Source organism: Micromys minutus, assembly GCF_963924665.1.
Source record: "Micromys minutus genome assembly, chromosome: 13".
Lineage (NCBI taxonomy): Eukaryota > Metazoa > Chordata > Mammalia > Rodentia > Muridae > Micromys > Micromys minutus.
In genome coordinates this window covers 12,585,688-12,598,305 of record NC_137982.1, presented here as the reverse complement: position 1 = coordinate 12,598,305, position 12,618 = coordinate 12,585,688, and the positions used below count along the sequence as shown (strand labels likewise).

At 36.4% G+C, this 12,618-nt stretch overlaps 1 protein-coding gene across 1 annotated transcript; it reads left to right on the top strand.

The window, feature by feature from the left end:
* Positions 1-621: 621 nt before the first annotated feature.
* LOC308428563 (olfactory receptor 1J21-like) lies at positions 622-1,557 on the top strand (the record flags this gene model as incomplete). Its single annotated transcript, XM_080927071.1, has 1 exon — positions 622-1,557. One exon carries the CDS (start codon positions 622-624, stop codon positions 1,555-1,557), a length of 936 nt encoding a protein of 311 aa, XP_080783197.1.
* Between the last annotated feature and the right edge of the window lie 11,061 nt (positions 1,558-12,618).

The following is a 12,618-nucleotide window of genomic DNA, read 5'->3' as shown; positions in this document are numbered from 1 at the left end:
AGGAAGTTAGAAGAGTGAGCTCATTGATTGAGAAGCTATTATTACAGGAAGAACTCATAGCCGCTTGCAAGTTGATATTAGTAAATTATATTGTTGGCCAGATTCATGCACTTAATTTTTTTACCATCTTTCTTCTACTAAGTCCCCAGATGCCGATATTTCACAGATACAAAGAATATCCCAAGGTTATATTATCTTAATTTAACTTGTAGAAACTTATTCTTATGCAAATATATTCCAGAATGGTTAAAAAAATGAACAAGCATTGAAATTTTATTGATTTTTCTATACGCTCAGACCAATTTGCACACTAATTACTTAATCCAAAATTGTCTTGGTAAAATTCAGACACCATGATCAGAAACTAGGTCTGATTTGATAATTGTTCTGTATTTTAACTTTCCTCTAAAAGACATTCAGTTGATTTTAGGGTGGCAAATTATGTATCTTTCTAAACCATCACTAGTTCATTACTGTGAGAAAAATATTCATATTTGGACTAAAACACAAATGAATGTTATTTTTAGTACTGGTGATTTAAAACATGTTGCCAAAGTGTAATAGTCAAAATAACTTCTCTATTTTTCCCATTTTTTTGACTCACACCAGAAGAGGAAGAGCATGAAATGGGATAATGAGAGCACTGTGTCTGAGTTCATCCTTTTGGGGCTCCCCATTCGAGCAGAGGACCAAGGTCTGCACTTTGCCCTGTTCCTGGCCATGTACCTGACAACAGTGCTGGGGAACCTGCTCATCATCCTTCTCATCAGGCTGGACTCTCACCTCCACACACCCATGTACTTTTTCCTCAGTAACTTGGCTTTCACTGACATTTGTTTCTCATCTGTCACAGCTCCAAAGATGCTCACGAATATGCTGACACATAGTCAGTCCATCTCATATGTTGGGTGTGTTTCCCAAGTGTATTTTTACATAGTTTTTGGTGATCTTGACAGCTTTCTTCTGACATCCATGGCCTATGACAGGTATGTGGCCATCTGTCACCCTCTGCACTATACCAACATCATGAGTCAGACTCTCTGTGTTCTTCTATTAGTTGTGTCCTGGGTCCTATCTTCTGCTAATGCTCTTGTGCACACTCTTCTCTTGGCTCGCCTATCTCACTTTAGAACCAATACTATCTCCCACTATTTCTGTGACCTCTCTGCCTTGCTGAAGCTGTCTAGTTCAGACATCACCATCAATAAGATGGTCATCATTCCTTTAGGTACTGTGGTCATTACCTTGCCATTCATATGCATTCTGGTCTCTTATGGCTGCATAGGATTCACCATTCTGAAGATTCCCTCTATCAAGGGAATCTACAAAACCTTATCTACATGTGGCTCTCATCTCTGTGTGGTTTCTTTGTATTATGGAGCCATCATTGGACTGTATTTTGTCCCCTCATCTAATAACACTAATGACCAGGATGTCATTGTGGCTGTGATGTACACTGTGGTCATACCCATGTTGAATCCCTTCATTTATAGTCTGAGAAATCGGGATATGAAAGGAGCACTGAGAAATATCAGCAGAAGACTGTGTTCACAGTGATACACATTGTTATTCTCAGTTATTGTCTATACATCCTTCTCTCTTTTCTATTCATTGTTTGTTCTGTCAGAGAAATTTCACTCTCTTTTCTTCACCCACTTATCCTTGCACAGTTTTCTTCTCTATTAACTTTCTTGATTTATCATCTTGGGAGGGTGTCCTACAAAAATTCTATATATTTTTCATTGCTTTGTAAATATTATAATTTTTAATTCATTTATTACTACATGTTTTTATTAGACATCTTTGTGGCTATTGTAATAAAAGCTTTCTTCCTCTCTGAAGATAAAGAAAATATTTCTCTTAAATTTCAATTTTTATTTTTACATTTTATCTTATCAGATATCAAATAAAATACATTTATCTTAACATATCAGATTAATATAGTCTGATTACTTGGCAGAACTACATTTATTTATTTATTTATTATTTTGATTTTTATGTATATTTGCCATGTCTGTGTATCATGTTTGTGCCTAGTGCCAGGAAATATCAGAAGCTGATGTCATATCACCTGAATTAAGGTTTACAGATATCTTTAAGTTACCATAGGTTTTTTAGGAATCAAAGCTGGTTTTCCTGGGATAGCAGTCACTGCTCTTATTCACCGAGTCATCTTTTTCTAACCCTTACATATGTGTTTTAGTTTTTTTAAATTGTCACTCAAAATTAGCAGTTATAAATGGCATATGATATACTCTTTACTTGCATGTAGATAGTACATAATATTCAAATCAAAGAAAGTATAGTACTTTCCTCAACTATTTACTATGTCTTAGTATGAAATTCTACTCTAACCTTTGGGGTAATATGTAGTATTTATAATCACTACACAGTGAAACATATTTAAACACTTACTTTTTCTAACTAACCATAATTTAGTACCCTGTGACCACTGTATGCCCATCTTTCTTTATGATTTTCTTTGTAATCTTATCCATTTTTCTCAATTTTTAAAATTTGTATTAGTGTAGTGGCAACCAATTAAATGTGTTTTTTTGACAGTTGCATGGCCTAAATAAACTAAAATGAAACCGTTCTCTATAAAAGATAAAAACAAGGATAAGAGAGAAACTTAAAGCAATTCCACTAAAATTAGGGTCACTGTACTTTTATCATAGAATGAAAAAAAGCTGCCCTGCACAGCCACCTAGCCCAGGCAGATCTCCATTCTTCCTCCTACTTTCTGCTCACCATAATCAAACCTACAGCTCTTGAACCACACAGACATGCAGAATCAGAACCAAATTGCCCAAACCTACACATCAGAAGCCTACAGCACGAAAACGATACCAATAAATCTTGCTCCCAATACTTACTACAACAGGAACATCAAAGGAATGAAGTCATCCAGATGGCTAAACGTCCCTCAAAGAACACAATCAACAAAAGACAGGGAAATATTCTACCCTCAGAGCACAAATACCTGATTGTAACAAGCCCTATACATCCTAATACAACCAAAGCACAAGACTAAACATTAAATCCAGTCTTATACAATGATACAGGTCTTTAAAGAGAAAATGAATAAATCCTTTAAAGAAATAAGGAAAACTACAATCAACCAGGTAGAGGTCTTTAAAGGGGAAACAGATTAATCCCTTAACAATATACAGGAAAATATAAATTTAAACTTGTGAGGAAATAAATAAAATTGATAAGACCTGAAAATTGAAATGTCAGCAAAAAGAAAACAATATAGATAACTCAGAGAATCTATGTAGGAAATTGCACAGAAACAAGAGGTGCAAGCGTCACCAACACAATTCATAAAATTGAAGAGAAAAATCTCAGATGTAGAATATAAAATAGAAGAAACTGATACATCAGTCAAAAAGTGTGAAATTAAAAGAAATCATAAAACAAAACATTCAGAAACTCTGGAATACCATGAAAAGACCTAACGTAAAATAATACGAATAGAAGAAGGTAAAGAGCCCCTGGTCTCAGGTACAGAAAGTATTTTCAACAAAATATTAAAAAGTCTTGGATCTATTGAAATTGAGTTTTGTACAATGAGATAAGAATAAAAATTAACTCTCACAAATCAGTAGTCTTCCTATATTCAAAGGACAAACATGTGGAGAAAGAAATTAAGAAAAATATACCCTTTAAAATAGTCACAAAAACTATGAAATACCTTGATGTCACTCTAACTAAGCAAGTGAAGGACCTGTATGACAAGAACTTCAAACCTCTAAAGAAGGAAATCAAGGAAGATCTCAGAAAATGGAAAGATCTCCCATGCTCATGGATTGAAAAGATCAACATTTGAAAATGGCCATCCTACCAAAAGCAATCTACAGATTCAATGCAATCCCCATCAAAATTCCAAATCAGTTCTTCATTGAGTTGGAAAGAGCAATGTGCAATTTTATCTGGAATAACAAAAGACCTAGAATAGTGAACATCCTCAACAACAAAAAAACATCTGTGGGAATCACTATCCCTGACCTCAAGCTCTATTACAAAGAAATTGTGCTGAAACTGCATGATACTGGTACAGAAATAGGCAGATGGATCAATGGAATAGAATAGAAGATCTAGAAATGAGTTCTCACATATATGGTCACCTGATCTTTGACAAAGAAGCTTTAAATATTCAATGGAAAAAGGACAGCCTATTCAACAAATGGTGCTGGTCTAACTGGCACTCAGCATGCAAAAGAATGAAAATAGACCCTTTCTTATCTACTTGTACAAAGCTCAAGTGTAAGTGGATGAAAGATCTCCACATTAAACCAAATACACTGAAACTATTAGATGAGAAAGTAGGGAAAACTTTAGAACATATAGGCACTCGAGAAAATTTTCTGAACAAAACACCAATGGCTAAAGATCTAAGGTCAAAGATTAATAAATGGGACTTAATGAGATTGCAAATTTTTGTAAGGCTAAGGACATTGTCAAAAAACCAAAATGGCAGCCAACAGAATGGGAAAAGATCTTTACCAACTCCACATCAGATAGAGGCCTAATATCTAAGGTATACAAAGAACTCAAAAAGCTAGACATCAGAGAATCAAATAAACCTATTAAAATGGGGTACAGAGCTAAACAAATGTTCTCAGTTGAGGAATATCGAATGGCTGAGAAATATCTGAGGAAGTGCTCGACATCCTTAGTCATCAGGGAAATGCAAATCAAAACAACCCTGAGATTCCACCTCACACCAGTCAGATTGGCCAAGATCCAAAACTCAGATGACAACAGATGCTGGCAAGGTTGCGGAGAAAGAGGAACACTTCTCCACTGTTGGTGGGGTTGCAAACTAATACAACCACTCTGGAAATCAGTCTGGCGATACCTCAGAATATTGGACATAGTACTACCTGAAGATCCAGCTATTCTACTCTTGGGCATATACCCCAGAGACACTCCAATATACAACAAAAATACATGCAGCACAATTTTCATAGAAGCTCTATTTATAATAGCCAGAAGCTGGAAAGAACCCAGATGTCCTTCAGAAGATGAATGGATACAAAAATTTTTTACATTTATACAATGGAGTACTATGCAGGTATCAGAAACAATGACTTAACCAAATTCTTAAGAAAATGGTTGCATCTATAGAATATCATTCTGAGTGAGATAACCCAGTCACAAAAGAACAGATATAATATGCAGTCATCGATAGTGGAATGTTAACCCCAAAGACTAGGACTGCCACAGAAACAACTCAGAGACTGTGTGAAGTTCAAGAAAAAAAAAAAAAAAAGAAAAGAAAACAAACAAACAATCCAACAAAAAAGACATTATGCTCAATCCTTACACACCAAGAAAACGTTGACTAATTCCGGGTTACATCCTGTTTTCCATGTACTTTTTGCTCATTGTAAATAGTAAGACCTTAATGCAGAGTATCAAATTAAAAAAAAAAGCCAAGCACTGATAAAAATGTATTTAAATACATTTATGCAGAAATGTTTAAATTTTTTCCTTTTATCTTTGTTTTGTAAAATAAGGATTAAAAATATCTATATAAAGAAATTTTAAAATCATTTTTATTGGATATTTTCTTTATTTACATTTATTATGTTATCCATATTCCTCCCACTCTCATCTCTGCTCCCCTTTCCCCTGCTTCCATGAAAATGCTCCCACTCCCAACCCACCACTCCTACCTAGGCACCTTGGCCTTTCCCTACACTGGGAAAACATGGTTTCACTGAAACAAAGGCCTCTTCTTTCATCAATGCCAGATAATGCTATCCTCTGTCACATATGCAACTGGAGCCATAGGTCTCTCCATGTGTACTCATTGTTTGGTGTTTCAGACCCTGGGACCTTTGGAGGGTTTGGATGGTTAATAATATTTTTCTTCCTATGGGGCAGCAAACCCTTTCAGATCCTCCAGCTCTAAGAAGCATCTAAAAAAAATGTTAAACATTCTTAGTCATCATAAAAATTCAAATCAACTGGGGCTCTAACTTACAGTAATCAGAATAGCTAGGATAAAAAAAAAAACTCAGGTCACAGCAGATGCTGGGGAGGATATCAAGAATGGAGAACACTTTCCTTCATTGGTGGTGGGATTTGCAAGCTGATAAAACTACTGTGAAAATCAGTCTGATTGTTCCTCAGAAAATTGGACACAGTACCGAAAACCCAGTCTACCACTTCTTGGCATGTTCCCAAATGATGCCCCAACATATAACAAGGATACATGCTCCATTATGTTCACAGCAGCCCTATGTCTAATGGTTTGAAGCGAGACTGAACCCAGATGTTCCTCAACAGAGGAATGGATACAGAAAATGTGATAAATTTATACAGTGGCATACTACTCAATCATTAAAAACAATTACTTTATGAAATTCTTAGACAAATGAATAGAACTAGGAAATATCATGCTTAGTGAGGTAATCCAGTCACAAAAGAACACACATGGTATATACTTGCTGATTAGCAGATATTAAGCACAAACTTAGAATACCGAAGATACAATTAGCAGACCACATGAAGCTCAAGAAGAAGGAAGATCAAAGAACTGATTCTTCAAACCTTCTTAGAAGCATGAGCAAAATACTCACAGGAGGTAGAGGGTGGGAGGGACCTGGGAGTAAGAGAGGAGGAGGAAGGGAAATGGGGGGCATGGTCAGACATGGGAGGCGATGATGATGATATTCCGAGGGTCAGGAAATTGAAAACAGGTGTGTAGCAATGGGGGATGGGGTACTGGTTGTAGTCACCCTAAAGTCCTAGATGCCAAGAAAGTAAGAGGCTTCCAGAACCCCAAAGGGAAGGGAGAATTTGTAGAGACCATATCCAGAGGTTCTTTAAGTCCAGCAGGTTGAAGGGTGGAGCGAACCACTCATCTCTAAATAATTAAACCAGAATTGTTCCTTTCTAAAGGAAATACTGGGACAAAGTGTGGAGCAGAGACTGAAGGAAAGACCTTCTAAAGACTGCCCCACTTGAGCATCCATCCCATATACAGACTCCAAATTCAGCCACTGTTGCTGATGCTAAGAAGTGCTTGATGGCAGGAGGCAGTTATCGCTGTCTCCTGAGAGGCTCTGCCAGAGTCTGACAAATACAGAGGTGGATGCTCACAGTCAACCAATTCAGTGTGCATGGGGACCCCAAATGGAGAAGTTAGTCAAATAACTGAAGGAGATGAAGGTTTTGAAAACCCAAAGGAAGAAAAACAATATCAACCAACCAGAGTTCCAGAGCACCCAGGGAGTAAACCAAAGATTACACATGGAGGACCCTTGACTTCAGACGCATATATAGCATAGGATGCCTTTAATTGGCATCAATGAGAGGAGAGCCCCTTGGTCCTGTGAATGCTCAATGCCACAGTGTAGGGGAATGCCATGAGATGAGAATGGGTTGCCGGGTAGTGGATTACCCTCATAGAAACTTTAGGAGGTAGCACGCAATCGGGACTTTGTGGAAGGGAAACTGGGAAAAGAGAAAACATAGGATATGTAAATTAATAAAATATCCAAGAAATATCCAAAATAATCCAAGAATCTTTTGTATTTGGTGCATGCCATTTTTTTAAAAAAAGATTTATTTATTTTATGTATATAAGTACATGGTTTCTATCTTCAGACACACCAGAAGAGAGCATCAGATCCCATGACAGATGGTTGTGATCCACCATGTGGTTGCTGGGAATTGAATTCAGAACCTCTGGAAGAGCAGCCAGTGCTTTGAACTGCTGAACCATTTCTCCATCCTGCCTGCCATATTTTTAAAAGTAGATTTTTTACTTTTTTTACTAGTGGAATTTTTTAATGGCTAAAAATCAGGATGTGGATGCCTCAGTCCTTCTTAGACGAGAGAACAAAACACTCACAGGAGGAAATACAATGTCAAATGGAGGACCAGGAATTGAAGAAAAGATCATTCAGGGACTGCCTCATCTGGGGATCCAACCCATATGCAGCCACCAAACCCAAGCACTACTGCTGATGCCAAGAAGTACTGACTGGCAGGAACCATATATGGATGCCTTATCAGAGGCTCTGCCAGAGTCATAAGATACAGTTGAGGATGCTTGTATCTAACTATCAGACTGAACACAGGGACACAAGTGAAAGAGCTAGAGATAGGACTGAAGGAGCTGAAAGGGTTTGCAACGTCATGGGAAGAGCAACATTGTCAACAAACCAAACCCTCCAGAATTCCCATGGACTAAAACAACAATCATTGAGCACTCATGGGGAGAACCATGGCTCCAATTACATATATAGCAGAGGAAAGCATTGGCTGACATCAATGGGAGAAGAGAACTTTGGTCCAGTGAAAGCAAGTTTTCCCAGTGTAGGGGAATGCCAAGGCACTTAGGTGGAGAGGGTGATTGGGATAGGGAGCACCTTCATGGAAGTAAGTGAAGGGGGATGGGGGATGGGAACAGAAGGAGGGTAAGGGATAACATTTAAACCAGGTACACTGAAACAATTAGAAGAGAAAGTAGGGAAAACCTTAGAACACTTAGACTCAGGAGAAAATTTCCTGAACAAAACACCAACGGCTCATGTTCTAAGGTCAAATATCAACAAATGGGACTTAATGAGATTGCAAAGTTTCTATAAGGCTAAGGACACAGTCAAGAAAACAAAACAGCAGCCAACAGATTGGGGAAAGATCTTTATCAACCCCACATCAGATAGAGGTGTAATATCTGAGGTATACAAAGAACTCAAGAAGTTAGACACCAGAGAATCAAACAATCCTATTAAAAATGGGGGTACAAAGCTAAACAAAAAGTTCTCAATTGAGGAATATCGAATGGCTGAGAAGCATCTAAGGAAGTGCTCAACATCCTTAGTCATCAGGGAAATGCAAATCAAAACAACCCTGAGATTCCACCTCATACCAGTCAGAATGTCTAAGATCAAAAATTCAGATGAGAGCAGATGCTGGCAAGGATGTGGAGAAAGAGGAACACTTCACTACTGTTAGTGGGGTTGTAAACTGGTGCAACCACTATGGATATCAGTCTGGAGGTTTCTCAGAAAATTGGACATAGTACTACCTGAAGACCCAGTTATTCCACTTCTGGTCATATACCCCAGAGACGCTCCAACATACAACAAAGACACATGCACCACTATGTTCATAGCAGCTCTATATATGATAGCCAGAAGCTGGAAAGAACACAAATGTCCTTCAGTAGATAAATGGATACAAGAATCGTGGTATATTTACACAGTGGAGTATTGCTCAGCTATCAGAAACAATGACTTTATGAAATTCTTAAGAAAATGGTTGCATCTACAGAATATTATCCTGAGTTAGGTAACCCAGTCACGAAAGAACAGACATAATATGCAGTCACTGATAATTGGATACTAACACCAGAAAGCTCTGAACACCCCAGAAACAACTCACAGACTATATGAAGTTCAAGAAAAACAAAGGCCAAAAAATGATGAAAAATCATTATGCTTAATCTTTACACACCAGGAAAAACTTTGACCATTTCCAGGTTACATCTTGTTTTACATGTACTTTATACTCATTGTAACTAGTAAGATTTTAATGCATACTATCAAACCTTAAAAAATCAAGTACTGACAAAAATGTATTCATATACTTTTATGCAAAAATGCTTAACATCTGTACATTTATCTTTGTTTTGTAAAATAAAGTTGTTCAATTAAAAATGTAAATACAGAGAATTTCCTATAAAATTTAAAAATCTAGATTTCTTTATGTTTCATTAACTGAGATATTTTCTTATATTATTCAGCATTTAAAAAAATTTTTTTTCCTCCAATCCCCAATCTACTGAAATTCAATTTTGGAAGGAATACTATTTTTTTGATAAATTTTTAATACTTGATTTGTCTTTTATCTATAGATTTCCAAACATTCTATTAATTTGTACTATATATTTACTTTTAGGTGAAAATTCTATAAGATTTACATGTCTGTATCTCCTGGATAGATCTGTGGTTGTCTTAGCAAGACATGAGATGTCTGGCTGTCACTTTTCTAGTGACTTTAGCCACTGTATGTACATTAGAGCAGTTTATGATAACAGAAATCAAACAACTTAGAGTTATGGACAGGGTTTGGAGTGGGTTGGAAGAAGAAATTTCCTAAGTCCTACAAGTGCTATTTAGAGTGATAGCTGTGAAATTAATCACATCATTATTTCATCTGACCACAATTAGATCCTCCTGGGATTTGTAGAATCCCAGAGTGAGTATATGTCACCTGAACTAGCTTTATTGCAGTGACTTGACCTTCAGAAATGCTTTTATGGGAAGTGATAAAAAATGGGGTTTTATGGGAGAACACACACACTCACATATACACACAATTTATCTTGGTGTACAATGTTAGATATAGAGGTAAAAATGAGGTTAATATAAAATGCCGTGCCTTAAAGTAAATAGATGGAGAAGGCCAGAAATACATTATATTAATTTTATAGAAAATAGCTTGATATTAGCACTAAAAGACCAAAAAAGGAGAATAATGTACAGTATTACAGACAAGAGATACAATATAGGCATTACCGTTTATTCCAGCAGTGTGCTTTGGAATGAGGAATGAATGTTGACATGGAATGAGTAATGATGAAATCAAGTAGAGTATGTACGGAGAAACTTTTCCTTATCCTTGGGTCCTAAAGCATGTGAAAGTTGTATTTTATTTTGTGAGCCTTTGTAAAGTCTGTTTTTGAGATAATAATAAAAGCTTATATTAGCTATGCATTGCAGAACCAGCCATAGGAAATAACAGCAAAGGAGTGGGAGTGAGATGGAAATAGGATTTTGACCAATAAGATCCCAAAGAGATCCCTTGTACAACATTCAGAGACCAGCAGAACAGTAGAGATGTATAATGTCTGATGATGCTTTCATAAAAAGAGAGCAAAAGACATTTTAGTTAGATGGAGTCACTCTCACTCTCCCTCCTCTCTGACTTTAGTTACTCTCAAAGCACTGGATATATATTGAGAGATCAGTTTTTTTCTTGTAGGTGGCTGCAACAGCCATTTATATAAATTTTATTTAAAAAATTATTTAATTTTTTAAATAATATCTGCCCATGTATGCTCTTTGGCTGGTGCATCAGCCTTTGAGAGCTGCCAAGGGACCAGGTTACTTGACCCTCTTGGTTTTCATATCCCCTTCAGGGCCTTCAATCCTTCCACAATTCTTCCATAAAAAGTCCTGACCTCTGTTCAATGTTTAATTATGGGTCTCTGCATCTGTGCTGGCTGCTGGATAGACCCTCTCAGAGGACAGTTATGCTAGGCTCCTGTCTGCAAGTATAACAGAATTTCAGGAATTGGTGCTGAGATCAGATATTCTTAAGTATGTTTTTAGTTTTCCCCTTCCCATGTTTGTTTAGTTAATTGACTTGAGATTTTTCCAGTGCTGTTTGTGTGGCTCTGCCTGACTGTCTGTCTGTCCATCTGTCTGTCAATCTCAATATCTCATCCTTTTTCTCTCCAGATTTCCTGAGTGGAACCTATTGAACTCAGGGTCTGATGGCATGATGATGAGGCTGAAAATAGAGACAGTACCAGGATAAATCCATAAAACTGGCTCATAAGAACAGCATTACTGCTTCTTCTTACTGACATGAGTGAGCATTATAACATGATCATACTTTAAAAATAATTTTGCTGTTTAAGATAAAATGAATACTTTATTATTACATTTTTTCTTAATAGGGGTAAACAACAGTTTTGGTAGCTTTTTTTTTTCTTGGAGACCTCATGGAGGAGGTAAGTACATATATTTTCCTTCTTGTACTTTCTTCAATTCCCATCTACACCTCCTTGTTGATATTTATGTGGCTTTACTTAGAAAGAGTCATTGTATCATGATAACTTATAGTTTGAACTACATTCATTGACATGAAAAGGTAAAAGAAGAAATGAAGACAAAGGGGAAACCATAAGATTTAAGTATTTTTGTATGATTCTAACATCGACTGTATAGATAATTTCCATTAATTAAAGATGGTCTGAAAATGGATGAATTAGAAGATATTGGAAAACCAAAGTTCAAACAAGTAAATGGAGATAAACTTAGAAAAACTGTGAGATGGTTAAAAATATTCAGCACAGTGAGATGAGCATCTTTGTGATAAAAAAAATATGCATTTCCTTATATCTAAGAGTTCAAAAGACAAAATATTTTTTAATTTTTTAAAAGCAAAGATCCCTGCCTAGTGGATCTATACATATAATAGTTTTGCAACCGATTTTCTGTGGTAGAGACAGTCACCAGTAGCTGTATAGTTGAGATGAGTTTGGTGTTATATTTTATGTTTTTATTCCTGTCTGTTTGGAGTTCTCAATGAAAAAGAGGGCAATAATATACAACACTAAGTAAAAAATGAAAAATAATTATCAAATATTCCTCTTAGTGGATTTTAAGAGATAAATTATCAATAAGATAACCATATGCTTAGCATGCAGTTAATCAAGGCTTACAGTGGAAGAGGTTATCTTCCAGGAAAAGACTCTATGCAGGAATTAGCCAGGGCAGGAGTATAAGGGAAAATGCAGAATATCTGTGGATATGCATACTGACTGAAGTAGATGTGTCCCTACAGTACGAATCCACTAGACAC